Raw genomic sequence first — 15,755 nt, 5'->3', positions numbered from 1 at the left:
TAGTTTAAGTTTGATTTTAGCCAAGGTTTTAGCATCACATAGCCAATGCCAGGCAGGCAATTGATGCGAAATACATGAAACTGTGAAAATGGTTAGTTAAATTCGTTTTGTGAAATCGCTTTGCGTTTGCCGCCTTTTTCATGTGAGCAACGAAAATGTGACGTCATATCAGCCCCCTGGGAATGACACTTCCAATACCAACCTCTACAAAAAAACGTAGCCAACATAGAGCGGGCCCAAGCTGACAGCTTCATAGATGGGCTCAAGCTGACAACCGAGTTGGATGTGTAAATTGTTAAATTTTGTTAGTTTAAGTTTGATTTTAGCCAAGGTTTTAGCATCACATAGCCAATGCCAGGCAGGCAATTGATGCGAAATACATGAAACTGTGAAAATGGTTAGTTAAATTCGTTTTGTGAAATCGCTTTGCGTTTGCCGCCTTTTTCATGTGAGCAACGAAAATGTGACGTCATATCAGCCCCCTGATGTAGAAAATGTAGAAAACCTGGAAAACAATCAAACAGAAGCAGACACAGCAGACAGCACACGGATCGACCAAAGCAAGAGTTTGACTTCAGTGATTGTTCGTCATCAATCAACCGCGATTCAGCTTCGCTGAAATTTCTGGGCGATACCTCTGAATATTGTGCTTGTTACCGTACAGTACGTAAACCGGAAAATTTTAAAATGAGCAGTGGAAAGCATTTGGCAAAAGGTACGAATAATTCATTAGACAAATCTAGACGATTTATTGATTTTTTTTTGTTCTGTGAAATAAGTGAAAGATAGGAAGGAATGTTTCGATAGCGAATGAAGACAAATAAGAAGATATTGAAGGTGAGGTCATCAGTATGAAACGATGACGGATTTAGCGATTACATATCAGTCTACTTGAGAATTTTTAGATGGTTAGTGTTTGAGAATGTTTTATGATGGTCAGCATAATTTAAGGTACGCAAGGTTTAAAATTTTTCCTTTCATGGAAAACTTCAAAAACAAATATATGGTCCTAAAGTTTTCACCTTTTCACAAAACATCAAGCTAAATTTTATGAATAAATTTTCGCCTACCCATAATTTATACAGAATAACCCATAATTTATCCTCATTAATAAGACAGTTGACTAAATCGAATAAGTGCATGGGGTTTTGCGTTATTTTTTTTTGTGAATTTATTTTCAGGATCCACTCCACCCGTGCTCGGAAACGATGGAAAGCTCCGGCTTTACTCGATGCGTTTTTGCCCGTACGCTCAGCGGGTACACCTGATTCTGGATGCTAAGAAAATACCATATCACACAATCTACATCAATTTGAGCGAAAAGCCCGAGTGGTACTTCGAGAAAAACCCTCTGGGCAAGGTGCCTGCCCTGGAGGTTCCCGGCAAGAGCACCGAAACGCTCTACGAATCGCTTGTCGTCGCGGACTACATCGAGGAAGCCTACCCGGACAAACAGCGCAAACTATATCCGGTGGATGCTTTCCAGAAGGCTCAGGATCGTATCCTGATCGAGCGATTTAATGGTTTGGTTATTTCACCTTACTATCGGATCATGTTCTCCAGTGACGGCATTCCACCGGGTGCCATTACCGAGTTCGGTACTGGTTTAGATATTTTCGAAAAAGAGCTAAAATCTCGAGCAACTCCATATTACGGAGGCGACAAGCCCGGTATGCTGGACTATATGATTTGGCCGTGGTGCGAGCGGGTTGATTTGCTGAAGTTTGCTCTGGGCGATAAATACGAGCTCGACAGGGAACGTTTTGGCAAGTTGGTGAGTTTGGTTCTGTTTCACAGTGGAATTCTTTAGGAATGAGTTTTTTTTATTCTTTCACAGCTACAATGGCGCGATCTCATGCAGAAGGATGAAGCCGTGAAAAAGTCATTTCTCTCCACTGAAAGCCATACCAAGTTTTTGCAGAGTCGCAAAGCAGGAGAGAATAACTACGACTGCGTAGCGTAAGCATTCAAACGAATAAACAGCTTGGCTGCTTCAGAAGTTTGTTTCTCCAATGTAAAGCATATTTGTAATCATGTTTCGTACGTCATCACTAGGTGCACGCTTTTGTTCACTGATACTAACATTCCCATCAAAGATGGACCCACGGTACTATTATTAGATAATCTCACCTGAGTTTTATAAGCAAATAAAGCGGCCAAATTCCAAATTTACGATGCACGGGCTAAATTTATTTCTGTCACTGTTTCTATGTACACTTCACAATCATTTCTTCAGCTTGAGTTTCCTAAAGATTAGAAAAAATTTTTAAAGGGTTTGGAGGAAATTTCGGCTAGATACTAAGATCGCAAATTTAGATCGCTTATGTGGCAAATCTTGTCGAAAAGGTAATCACTGTGCATTTGTGCTGAGAGCGTGAAAATTCAGGACCATGGAATTGACCGGTAAATAATCATGTGCGAAGCAAACAATACTAACAAAATCATGGGTGTTGTCGTTAGTATCAAGCTAATTATTTTAACTAACTCCGCTCTACAACTTACAGAAACTATGCCAAAAGGTTTCGCGTTTGGTAGCTCAAAAATCGTGAAACGTTGAAGAAATACAGTGAACTTCACTAGATCGAATAAATATAACTCAATCAAATCGCAAACAAAACAAAGCAATGTGTAATGGACTTCGGATCTGAACAATGTCAAAAATATCAGCTTCGTCGATTGTACGAATAAATATATACTTAATTTTTACTTACTGACAAACGTTCGTTACATTATGCTCTACGCTCTAGTTCGAAAGAAAAGAAAAATGCCCCTCTTTCTATCACCACCGAAATGTTTTAGCGGTAGATCAATGTTAACTGCCACAATGAATATGGACAACGACGTTGGCCCCGCTCGCGCTAGATGTAGATAGTGAGCGGCGGTACTTGCACTAGTGCATAGAGATTGAAAGCGGTCGAAAACGTTACATCAGGGAAGCCTTAAGGATAGTTGAAAAAGTGACAGAGCGGATTCGCTTAACATTTACACTTGACTGTACAAAAGGATGGTTAAGCTAGATTGGCGTAAAAACGGGTTTGCTGCACTGCGATTTTTGGTCTTACCTAAGGTTAAAACATTTAACATACAGCTTGCTACCTCTAGAGAACGCGCGAGACCACCAGAGGACCATCGCCGGTCGTCTAGTCGTTGGAACTGTGACTGCTGTCCGGATCGCCTTGCGTCGGTGATTGGCTGCCCTGTTGGTTGTGCAATGTTCGCATGTGCCGCAAAAGATTGGACTTCACATTGAAGCCTTTATTGCAGATTTCACAGTAGAATGGGCGTTCACCTGAAAGTAGCATACATGCTTGATTAATGAGTTCGAACTGTACCAGTAAGAATGTGGAGAATATATGGTGCAAGACCGCTATGCTGAGTTCAACGGGAAAGGAGATATTCGGCCTATCTGCGGGACGTGCTCTTAAATTAAATAAAATGATCATAGATTTTAATCTTGTTGTAAAAGAGATTAAAGACATAGATTGTAGCATCCTAGTTCTAAGTCTGACCATAATCTAACCTTTTTTGTAAATTTTTTATGTTTAGGATAATCAGCCTTGTTTTGTATTTCAAACGACCATTTTTTTAATGAAAGTAGATGGTATTCTTCATTACGCCAGCAAAACCAAATGGGCGAAACAATTCGTTCGAAATAGGTTGAACGAACTTAGATCTGTCGGAATACAGAATGAGGGGTGAATATCTTCGCTTTCACATATTTTTAATATAGCAGCAATTGAATTGAATAATTTCGTGATTCTTATCCACGCCTTATCTATAATACAAAAATTTATTGATTATTTCCATGAGGTGTTACTTATCGTACGTGCCATAATTCGTTATCATTCTCATGTGATGGGACTTCCTCATATTTCTGATCGTAATTATTATTTTTATAGACTATGTTCTTTTGATAATTGCTGCCACTGTGCGTAACGATAGCATCGCTTGTTTCCAATAATCGCCTCGATTCTGCATTCCGATCGGGCTCGTTCCGATCAGAAACGTCCCAGTCGACGTGTGTTATAGCATGCGATGTATTCCGATCGAAGGGCGATTATGAAATCAACCGATTTGATGATTGAAAATTCAGCTTCAAGTGGGACTTTTGGAGCCCCGAACTTTAAACCAAAATTTCTATTTCAATTAAACTTTTTCTATGACTCACGAATGTTCAATTACTGGGGCTCCATGATTTATGAAATCAACCGATTTGATGATTGAAAATTCAGCTTCAAATGGGACTTTTGGAGCCCCGAACGTTAAACCAAAATTTCTCTTTCAATTAATTTTTTTCTATGACTCACGAATGTTTGATTGCTGGGGCCCCATGATTTATGAAATCTTACGATTTGATGATTGAAAATTCAGCTTCAAATAGGACTTTTGGTGCCCCGAACTTTAAACCAACATTTCTATTTCAATTAAACTTTTTCTATGACTCACGAATATTCGATTGCTGGGACGCCATGATTCATGAAATCATATAAGTTGAGCTGTTGGGGTTCAAGCTCCGAAAATATTACCAGCTTAAATTCTGAGTATTTAAAAGTAGAATTAGTATTTCATCCGCAGTTATTTGACTACTTATAAATATTGAACTGTCGGTTTAAGCTCCATACTTAGTTTACTTCAGTGGCGACGGTCTGTTAACGATCTTGTGCCGAATGAATTATAGTCCTCCAGTACTCAATACTGGACTAAAAAAGCACGTGAGGTCTCATCTGCTATTCTGACTCATAATTTTTACTCATCCAGCGTTACACGAATCAACGTAACTAGTTCTGTGGGAAAACCATGTCCTAGCGTTAACTGTCAATGCTCATTTCGTTTCACTGAATCGTATGCCGCCTTGAAATTCATAAAAATATGATGAGTCTGCAAGTTGTACTCCCGGAACTCGTCAGTTACTAGACGCAGGGTAAATATCTGATTCATCGTGAAGCGACCCAGCTTGATACTCGCCGACGAAGAACTCCAGCTAACAGACTCAGTCTAAAACACAGGATAGGGAGAGCACCTTATAGGCAAAATTGATCAACGTAATACCTCGATAGTTTTTACTCTCAAGTCGATGTCCGTTTTTAAAATTATGGGAAATGAGGCCAGTCAACCACCCCTCCGATATTTATTTTCCTCCCATATTCTGTTCCTGACAATAAGGTGGCGAATTGTTTCGTACAGCTGCTCGCTCTCCGCTTTTAGAAGTTCAGCCAGGATACCATCCTTTACAGCAACCTTACCGTTTTTCAGCTCACCGATTGCTCTTTTGACCTCCTCCTGTGTTGGTGGCTCCACAGTTTGGCCGTCGCTCAAAATTCTTATCCTATACCTGCTGATCTTCGTGTTTACTTCTCTATTCAACAGCGTCTGGAAACCGTCGCTTTGTCAGTAAGCAGGTTGCCAGCACTATCATTGCACATCACAGGCATGGCAAAATTCTTGCACCTGACCGTTTTGTAGAAACTCCGTGTGTCGTTGCTGGCGAACCTCTCCTCTGGACTGGCGAGCACGCGCTATTCGTGCTGGCGTTTTTAGACGGTGGGTTCTTTTTCCGCAGATCTACCAGGACGAACCAAAAAGATTCGCGCAGAGTCTCGGGCACTCCTCACATTGGAATCGTGTGAAGAAATTCTGCAGAGGATTCGAACAGAATACCTTGCTTATAGAAGCAGGATTCTTATAGGAGAATCCAAGAGTTCAATTCCAGGGATAGCTATAACTCGGCACGGGAATCACTTGCACTATGAACTGTTCTGTTCTGACGTGTAGACGCAGTAAACTACTCATGTATATTGAACTGTTGACATCCTATCATTTATAAAATCAGCTTACCTATTTGATATTTGCAATTTTGCATGTCATTAACCATATAACTTAAAATCTGCAAAAATATAAATGGGTGATAGAGGAGGAAAACGTTGCATTGCTGGCAAAGATGCACAGTGGCACTCATCAGAATGTGGAAAGTTCTCTTCCGAGTACGCTTCATTGATTTCAAAGTTGCGTATGATACCATCGACCGTCAAATCGTGGCCATTCTAACCTCGCAGGGAACTTTATCAACGTGATGGTCCCTCATGTGGGCTGTTCAACATGCCGGTACAGGATGTTATGAAAGGAGCAACACACAGGTACAATCTTCAGCAAATCTAGTTAGTTAGTCTGCAATGAAATGGATATTGTTGATAGAACATCTGTGGTGGTGGCTGAACAAACTAAAACTCAAAGTAACGAAGATTGGGTTGAAGGAAAATGCGTCCAAACTAAAGTACCGTGAACCGCTAATATGACGCACACGCTAAAAGCTGGTAACTCGGTCCTAATAACGACTGAGTTTGTTTTGTTTCGAGCATCGAGCCCGTTCTCCCGATAGGGGAACTGGGGGGAAAATGAACACCCTTAGCAATTTCGCCATTTGCTTCCCCAGGAACCAACCAAATGCTGAACGCACTACATGAATTGAAAGCTGGATTCATATTCCATGTAGCAAAATATAAAGATGTTTGAAAAAAGACGATTTGTCATGAAAAATTCCTTATTTCCGAAAGCGTTACATTCGAGCCTGATTTTTTTCGTGTGGGTAAAATGAACATGCAGTGAGGGCAAAATGAACATGTCATGGAAAACTAAAGTTAACATGCAGCTTGGATAAATTAAACATTATTTTACCTTATCATTGTTCTACATAAGCTGTAGATAATCAACAAGGCTGCTGGAATTAAAATAGGACTCCACAAAGTTAACATAATGTATCTTCGCCAGGTTCAAACAATGCTTGACTTTCAACTCGCTTCATCGGTCATTTTCCGTCATTTTTCGAGAAACTTCATCATTTTTATTGATTGAATTGTAATTAGGTCTTGGCTGCTGATAAATGGAAAATAAAACATCATGATACACACTGTTCATTTTGCCCCCATAGTGAAGTGTTCATTTTTCCCCCAAAACACCAATTGTTTTCTAGTGTTTATTATAAACAAACAGTTGATAAAAATATTTGGAATTTTCGACAGATCCGCAGGACAGTGATAAGCAAACAACACTAAATGATACAAATAGACGAAATTCAATTTGTTTCGCCAAAAAAGCTTATATACTAATAGTGGAAATTAACATCGGCGTCAGATTTCAACAAATATTTTTTACTTTTTCAATTTTTTTCACTTTAGAACGTTTATGATCACCACATATTGTCTTAAATAGCTTGAAATACTTCTAGAAGAAGATACCTATTGATATGGAACAGATTTTAATCGGTTTACTGGAAATTTGGCTACCTGTTCATTTTACCCCCCCTGTTCATTTTACCCACAGTTCCCCTACTCAAAACTCGACAGTGCCTGAGTGAGTGCCTTTTGTGTTAATTTACTATCATGAGAATATTGCAAACTGGGGCCCCTAACCTCAAAGGCCCGGTGGGCCCTTTGGCTCCCAGTCCGCCCCTGAGTCGGGTAATGACAACGATTCCACCAACGTAAATGATGGTGAGAAACGTGCCGCACGAGCCAAAGATGCTGATACCGCCAACGTAATAGTTATAGATCTACAAAAGAAGCTAACCTGCTAGCAGCACTAACCACGAAGCCATGACATGGTGTCTTCTGTTTTCATTTTAGCAATATAGTATTTTTGGAACTTTTGTTCGTATGAATATCCCCCATAATCCGAAAACCTCAAAACGCTCTTTTTGCTACCTAGCCATAAATACAAGAGATAAAACTATACTTCCTTTTACTGTTATTTGCTCCAAAGAGACATTTCTGCAAACCCTCACATTCCCCATGGTCTACCAGCACTTTAAAAAGTTGTAAATCTGCTAAACAGATGGCTCTAAGGAGATTCTCGAAACATGGTACATATCAATTTAAATGTCGCTATATTTCCCTCAATACTCGTTATAAACGAATGAACAAGAAATACACATACAGAAATACATTTCGTACTCAGTTTAGCGCAGTTTTCTCTCATGAGACACTTAGATCAACGCAGATTATCCTGAACGCTTGCTCTACCTTGAAGAGCTCATCGAACCTCGGCCACGACGGCATTCCATCAATAATTTAAAAAAATGTTGCTCTACTTTATGTAGCCTATTGGCAAAAATTTTCAATATGATATATCCTTGCTTTCTAATAAAGCGGCTGGGGCTGATCAGCTACCCGGCGAGCTGCTGAAATACGGTGGTGACGCACTGACTAGAGCGCTGCACTGGGTCATTGTTAAGATTTGGGAGGAGGAGCTACTAACGGAGGAGTGGACGGAAGGCATCGTGTGTCCGATCTACAAAAAGAGCAGCAAGTTGCATTGTTGTAATTACCGCGCAATCACACTGTTGAACGCCGCCTACAAGGTACTCGAGTTCGGACGGAGTTCAACTCGGAGTTCGTGGGGCAATATCAAGCGGAAATTCCTGGGTGCCCGTGCCACCACGGATCAAATTTTCGCGCTTCGGCAAGTGTTGCAGAAATGTCGCGAATACAACGTGCCTACGCATCATTTATTCATTCACTTCAAATCGGCGTATGACACGGTCGATCGAGATCAGCTATGGCAGATTATGCACTGCTGCTGACCTCCTTCCCCGGATTCATTGAGACGGTGAGGAAATCGAGGTGGTAGAAGAGTTCGTGTATCTGGGCTCACTGGTTACCGCAGACAACGACACCAGCAGAGAAATAAAAAGACGCATTATGGCAGGAAATCGAGCCTACTTCGGACACCGAGGACGCTGCGATCGAACAAAATTCGCCACAGCACGAAGTTAACAATCTCTAAGACGCTGATTAGACCGTAGTCCTTTACGGCCATGAGGCACGGACTATGATCGTGGAGGACCAACGCGCCCTAAGTGGTGTTGCGCACCATCTACGGCGGAGTGCAGATGGAAGACGGAACGTGGAGGAGGCGAACGAACCATGAATTGCATCAGCTGCTTAGGGAACCACCCATCGCTCACACCGCAAAAATCAGTCGCCTGCGATGGGCTGGGCACGTCGTGAGGATGTCGGATGACAGCCCGGTTAAAAAAGTTCTCAATAATGATCCGACTTCGCTGCGACGGCGGGGCGCGCAGCGAGAAAGATGGCAAGATCGATCAAGTGGAAGGTGACCTGCGGACCCTACGCAGAGTATGCGGCTGGCGAATTGCGGCCATGGACCGAGTGGAATGGAGACGACTTCCCAGATAACACAAAATCGTAATAGAAAGTTCACATTAAATCGTTTTCATGTCAATTTCATATTGGAGTTGTATAACGATTAGAGTATGTCAAATCGAAGTGAACAATAAGTTGTTTTGCAGTCGTGCGTGTCTTCATATACAATTCATGACTGTGAATTATAAAGCAGGATAGACAATTGCAATATTTGATTATATCTATATCATATATTCAGGAGTATTGCGTGTTATAAAAACTGCGCAAAATAGAATTACAAATAGTTGTCAAAATTTTCGCACGTATATCGCATCCACTTTGGTACATATATGCTCTTATATGGCGTGAAATATAACTTTTTCGTTCAGATATGATTTCGTATACCTCAGTTGCAATCGAGATATACAAACCAAATGGTTTACTGGGTTCCCAAGCTGTAGACGCTGTAGAAACCGAAGCTTCACTGCTTCATTTATGAGTGACGCTATGCAATTGAAGGTGACGTTGCAGGGCCCTGGTCAAGATAGCGAAAAACTTCCACCTTCTCAACCTACTGTTCAGCTACTGTGAAATTGGAGGGATTGTTAGTGTTCACTCCCATCGATATGATTTTTGATCCCTGCTCCCTTGGAATTATCACCGAGATCTTCAAGGTTGCTTTACATATCAGATCGCCATCGTCGACCAGGCGGAAAAAAATACTTAAAATACTGGAATCCATACAGGGAAATCGCGTCTCTTAGAGCAGCCTGACATTCTTCCATGGTATGATAGACTCGCTGGTTTCTATTTCTTGTATTTCAATTGTAGAAATATAAAAAATTCTTGCTATTTATAGTAGAAATTCGCTCCTCTAACATCTATATGGTCCGTTGTTGATCTTTCTTAGCATATGTACGGCGTACAATCTTCTTTGTGCATATCATAACGACTGTTGCAATAGAAAGTCGCATTGTGATATTCCCTGACAGTCAGCTTCCATTGTCCAACGGAATCTAGTCACAAAAAGTGAATGTTCGTCTGATCGAATCGTTAATCGTTCATTCATACATCATAGTAAAAAATCTTCGGTTTCGATGGGGGAGTATATTGCGACAGAAAGTTGCTAATCTTTTTTTCGTCCAGCGAATTAGACTTCGTCCTTCGTTCTAAAATTAAACGACCAGTGCTTCTCAGTATTCAGGTATAACGCAAAAATTTAACTAATTTTTTCAGTTGGCATCAGCCACGTTTTAGATTTTGGAAAAAAAAAAATGCTAGACACTAGGTACTTCCTGATTTAAAATGTTTATTCGAAATTTGGAGATAAGTAAGGTGGCGGTCAAAAACATAATGATCAACTGTTTCACACCTTTAAAAATATTACCGATTTCTTTGAAGGGCAGATCTATGAATCTCACTGTACAAGTTGTAGTTGTACCGATTAAATCAAAGCTTCAAGATAACGACAGTGACTACATCTAATCGGCCATTTCTCCACACGATCAAAGCAAAACAATTACCTGTACAGTTCGTTAAGCATGGCGGTCTTTAACTACTCTCCTGTCTATAGACTCAATCACAAGAAGAACCCATACCCGTGTGTGTTCGCTTGTGAATAATCATGCTAGCGTAGGATGGAAAGCCTTTGTTGCAAACGGAACAAGTCCGCTCCTGTGGTTGCTGATGCGCCGCCGCCGACGACGACGTGGTAAACGTAACCGCCTGTGGATGCTGCAAGTCCGAGCCGGCGTAAGATTTGCTACTCCGCCTGGGAAGGGTGCTGTTGTTGGACATGGCTAGTTCGGTTTCGGTGTGGGTGCTCTGCACGTGACGCACCCACTCGGCCGGAGTTACGAAATACATGGCACACAGATCGCACTTCAGAGCGGCCGTGGTGTCCGCGTCGTTATCCTACAAATAAACGTTGGTTGATAAAAATTGAAAAGATCGGTTCGAATTCATGATTAGAACTTACGTTTCCCATCCGACGTCGACGCTTCGTGGCCGTATGTGGAGTATCCGTATGACTTTCGATGTGACGTACCCATTCAGCTGGGACGGTGAAAGTTTCACTACACAGTTCGCATGTTAACGGAGAATACACCTGTTCCTGTGCTTGTTCTATACTTCTCGCGTCAGTGATTCCTTCTTCTTTCAATTCCACTTTTACCTGAGCGAGCCCTGTTTTGTCTATACTAATTTCACCAGCACCAACATCCGTCCACTCTACCGGCTCTTCTTTAACATTTAGAAAATTCAGTTCTTCCGGCATTGTTTGAGCGGCGCTGACTGGATTTGGAACATTTTCAGTGTTGGAGAGAACCGCTCTGGAGGGGGATAACCTTGGGATGTTGTGCTGCCGGGGTGTCTGAGGGCTATTTTCCTGATTTATGATCGTGTGAGTTCGTTTCGTATTAGGTGAGAAACCGCCACATTGACCTGCGCCCGATCTGCACCGTTCCGCCCCAGGATCGATGGCAACATCCTTTTTAACATTGATAATCGGTGCTGATGAGCTGGCCGGTGTTTGAGCGGTCTGACTTATCCCGTAAGTTTTGGATGAATTTGTCACAATCACCGGACTATCGTGTACGGATACTGGATTCTGGGCTACTCGTGGTTCCTGCAGCGGTATCCGGTCAACGGAAATCCTTTCCGTTCGATGGCGACCGTGAGTACCGGTAGGAACGGTGTGCTCGGAAGAGGCTGCACCTTCCGGTGCTCCGCCAGGATTTCGCCAGAGACCACGAATTTTCAGTAGCTCACCACCGCGTAGGACCTCATTCAAGATGTCCACCGATACGGTCGATTCGCCGGTGTACATGTACTGGATCAACGTCTGCAGTGCACGTCTGGTCAGTTCCGGTGGCAGAACGATGTACGTCATGGTATTCGGTGGTGTTAGATTCTTTTCAAAGATGTTGGCGAAATACTGCAAGCAAAGGGAAGCGAATTAAATAATTTAGATGGTAAAATAGAGTCGTGGATGCTAATTTACCGTACTGGATGTTCCTAGAACTAGTTTGTGAGCCGCTATGGAGAAGTTTTCTTCGTTGTTACAAGTTATTAGCATAACATCGGCGTATCTGTCATTTCTAAAAATAAAATAACAATATTCAGAGAATATTCGGTTTAGAACCCAACTTCTCCCAGGCCCTACGGATCGCCGATGTTGATGAAGCTTTGAACCACAGCAGACTGGATAAAACAGGAATCATTACAACCCTCTTATTTAGCGTGCGACGTATTTCAATCTCCACCCACACCGGCGGGTTGTTACTTTTAGACACAAATTGTGCCTCTTCCTTCGTCTGTTGTGGTCAATTCATCGAATGAGAAGTTTAATCTAACTCGTTTTACTGACGGATCTACGACACTGTACAGGCACTTGCTACGAACAACGCACTACACGTGACGTTCAATGACTCTTCCTTCACTAATTTTCGGTTTTTAACCCCTCACGCCTTGCCTCGCCCTGGAGACACTATCAACACCTTTGTTTCATTACATTCTGCTACCGTTCCCTCTGTCGATTGTAAAAACTACTGTTATAAAAACAATTATACTTACTTATAAAGACAAGAGATCGAAGAATTTAGATTCTGTTGGTGAGAGTGCCACTTGAGCTGATACTTTTCCGTACCCGTTCCGCTCGACATGTCTACTGTATCTCCTAGAAAATAAAATACGAGATTATCTTTTCCATTAAATTACGCACACATATATTGTGTTGAAAGGCAGGAAATGTGCACTTAACGTACGATAAATTTTGGCAATTTCTTCCTCTTGAGAAGCAGCGGCGGGTTTTTGGATAGAAGCAACAGGTGCGGCTGCGGTAGTTACAGCTGACGAAGCGATTAAAATAGGCGGCCCCACATCGGAGCTCACGGACGCAACCGGTGATGTGTCCCTTATCACAATCGGGCTGCTCCTGGAAACTTCTATCTCCTTAACTCCCGCTGGGTCACAAAGATCAAGAATGGCTGTCACGGCCTGTTGTGATGAGGACGAGGAGGAAGCGTTCAGCGCTTCCACGTTCGGTTTGATGTCAAGCTCTTCTTCCGAATCCGACACGTTTGAATTTAGAAAATCTAGCTCGGGAATACATTCAAGTTCCTCGTCGCTGCTATCGTCGCTTGCATCGGAGGAATTTTCCATCCACAGCTTTAAAGTTGTACTCTTTGCTTGATGGGAAGCATCCTTTGAATGTTCAAAAATGGCATGCGATAACCGATGAAAATCGCTAAAGCCTCGTCTTCCCCATGTGTCGTATTCGCTAGTACTGAACAACAAACAAGGCCAACAATACACAAGTTGATTTTTGTCACAGCCAGTTACCCAGCCGTGAGTTTTCATGTTGAAAGCATTTTTATATTTGGTTTGCAATATTGGTATCTGCTTCATGGGTCGGCCACTTTTCACTATCTTATGCTGACTTTCTTTACCCAACGAAGCAAATGGGATCTTGGTGAGTGTGCACACTATACAGTGGTATGTCGAATTATTTGCCATGATAGCCAATTGTAGCTGTACACCAAAAAACAATAAAATAAGTCGTTAGATTGACCGCATTCTACTAACCCTACAAGACAATCGTCTCATCCTCGTCGTTACCACAACAGGGTGCCTTTGACGCCTCAAAAGTTAAAACCAAATACTAAAAGCCTCCCAATCCAATAAACTTCTTTTGAACATACTTGCACTAAAGGGTACATCTCCCTTATTAGTCTCTCCTAACAACTCCACCAACACATCCGGCGGTTGCCGTACATCGAGCTCATCGTCCTCAACATCTTCCGGCACCCGAACCGAAGTCACTGGTACAATTTCTTCGGTCTTCCTGCGTCCTAAATACCCACTGAACTGTTGACCTAGCGATCGTTCTAAGCTTATCTTCTTATCATCGACAGCGTAGTAGTTGTACTTCTCAGCATTCACCAGATGCATATCCTGGTTAACGTGTGTTTTAACGGAATTACTGAAATTGCTCAACCCATCGAAACCCTTGTAGCCCCAAGTATCAGTGGGATCCGAACAAAAGATGTAACAAGGCCAGCAGAACAGCTTGTTCTCTACGTCACAACCGGTAAGCCAATCGTAGCGAAGATAATTGTCTTTTTTAAACCGCCTGGTAAACACCTTTCCCTTGTAGCGACATTCCTTCGAAAGCAGCGGAAGTGCCGGAATGGGCCGACCACGTCCGATGACGGCTGCGATCGTTATCTCGGACAGCGTCTCGATGGGATGCGCTCGGAATAGGCATATCGCACAGTGATACGCGGAAGGATCGAACTCCATCGCCAACACAGTTCTGTTGAGTTAAAGCGTGACGGTAATCATCAGTGAATGCTTTTTCTTATGTAAGGAGGCTTCGGAAAAGGCATGAAAATAGAAATTAAACGTAACATGCCAGCTGGCGTCAAATCTAAAGTAATCGTTTGTGGTTTGTCCAATTCGATTCAAATAAACAAAAGGGCATATATAATGGACTTTTGTCAGTTCTTGATAACAGGGACGCGGTTTTGCAGTTGCAGAGGTACAAGTTCATTCTGCACCGCTGTAAATGAATTTTACAAAACATTAACATGTCTCAAAGCATTCATTATTGAACAAGCCAAACAAATTTTTGTTTTAGCAATTCCGGCAAATCATTATTGATATGAAATAGTAACGAAATATGTAAATGATTAATAAGCGCTTGGCTCCGTTGAGAATCATTAAACATTTTCTGAAAAACAGAAATATTTTCTTGCTTTTGAGAGCATCAAAACTAGGCTTTCCCTGGTGCGGTGATTGTGTATGATAAACGACGAGGAAAAGCTGTATTGAAATATTGATTTTTCATGCACGGATCGACAGAAGAGACAGCAAGCGAATAAAATCGAAAATACTCACATTTTACGGATATTTACCAAAAGTTTTCTTATAAACAGGAAGCACTTACTATAATGTCCAATTTTTACGTTTGCTTCAGTCAAAAATTAAGCAAAACCGCGACTTTATTGTAAAATATTGCGATACGCAACTACGCGAATTAAGCGCTGATACAAATTTCACTTGCTTGACAGCAGAAATGAACGATGAACCACGCGAGGCGAATGACAGGATGTATTAGGGTGGTTCTCTCATTGAGATAAATAAAAATAATATTCACCAAAAATGATTCTCGAAAAAAGTGTGACGACATCGGACGCGTTATAGCGAGGGTTCTCTTTTTTAGATAGGAGTGATATTGATTCTATTGGTAGTGAGATTAAATATTGAAAGTTACTTTAAATTAATCTGACGTTTGATAAAACAAGTCGGTGACGATAACAACGTGATTTATTAATTGCGGTATCGAAATTCAAAAATCGTGAAATCGCGAGCGTGGCATCCGCCATTTTGTTCGGTTCTTCCGTTTGAATTTTTTTTCGCGTGCCGGTTCCGCGCGACGATAGCGGGTCTGTTCTTCAGATACCTGTGGGAGCCGCAACGCCCAGGTTTGAATGAAGATAAGTGCCAGTGTTAATCAAAGTGCGGGGGGTATCTACTACAAGCTTTTTTAATCAGTGATAAAGAAGAAAAATGACTAGGAAAAATATAAGGAAATGGAGAAACATAACCTCGAGTCCA

General features: G+C 41.7%; 2 protein-coding genes across 5 annotated transcripts; one reads left to right on the top strand and one right to left on the bottom strand.

Moving 5' to 3' along the window:
- The first annotated feature begins 352 nt into the window (after positions 1-352).
- Positions 353-2,709, top strand: LOC128738437 (pyrimidodiazepine synthase-like). 3 transcript variants are annotated; one of them, XR_008412109.1, is made up of 4 exons: positions 353-715; positions 1,182-1,774; positions 1,838-2,014; positions 2,505-2,709. XR_008412109.1 is itself a non-coding variant. In XM_053833562.1 (4 exons), the coding sequence occupies exons 1-3, from the start codon at positions 688-690 to the stop codon at positions 1,961-1,963; spliced, it is 747 nt and encodes a 248-aa protein (XP_053689537.1). In that variant the 5' UTR covers positions 353-687; the 3' UTR covers positions 1,964-1,999; positions 2,505-2,709. The 3 variants fall into 3 exon arrangements, 2 of the variants coding, with proteins under 2 accessions (XP_053689537.1, XP_053689536.1); XM_053833562.1 differs by having other exon boundaries at positions 1,838-1,999; XM_053833561.1 differs by having other exon boundaries at positions 354-715; positions 1,838-1,959.
- Positions 2,710-2,772: 63 nt separating this feature from the next.
- LOC128738435 (myoneurin) lies at positions 2,773-15,186 on the bottom strand. 2 transcript variants are annotated; one of them, XM_053833559.1, is made up of 7 exons: positions 15,036-15,186; positions 12,902-13,667; positions 12,711-12,813; positions 12,139-12,235; positions 11,116-12,072; positions 10,736-11,051; positions 2,773-3,289 (listed from the first exon to the last, which is right to left on the bottom strand). In XM_053833559.1, exons 2-7 carry the CDS (start codon positions 13,650-13,652, stop codon positions 3,141-3,143), a joined length of 2,373 nt encoding a protein of 790 aa, XP_053689534.1. In that variant the 5' UTR covers positions 13,653-13,667; positions 15,036-15,186; the 3' UTR covers positions 2,773-3,140. The 2 variants fall into 2 exon arrangements, with proteins under 2 accessions (XP_053689534.1, XP_053689535.1); XM_053833560.1 differs by lacking the exons at positions 12,902-13,667; positions 15,036-15,186 and adding an exon at positions 13,838-14,371.
- Between the last annotated feature and the right edge of the window lie 569 nt (positions 15,187-15,755).

Source organism: Sabethes cyaneus, chromosome 2 (assembly GCF_943734655.1).
Source record: "Sabethes cyaneus chromosome 2, idSabCyanKW18_F2, whole genome shotgun sequence".
NCBI classification, from domain to species: Eukaryota; Metazoa; Arthropoda; class Insecta; order Diptera; family Culicidae; genus Sabethes; species Sabethes cyaneus.
This window is presented reverse-complemented; position numbering and strand designations above follow the sequence as displayed.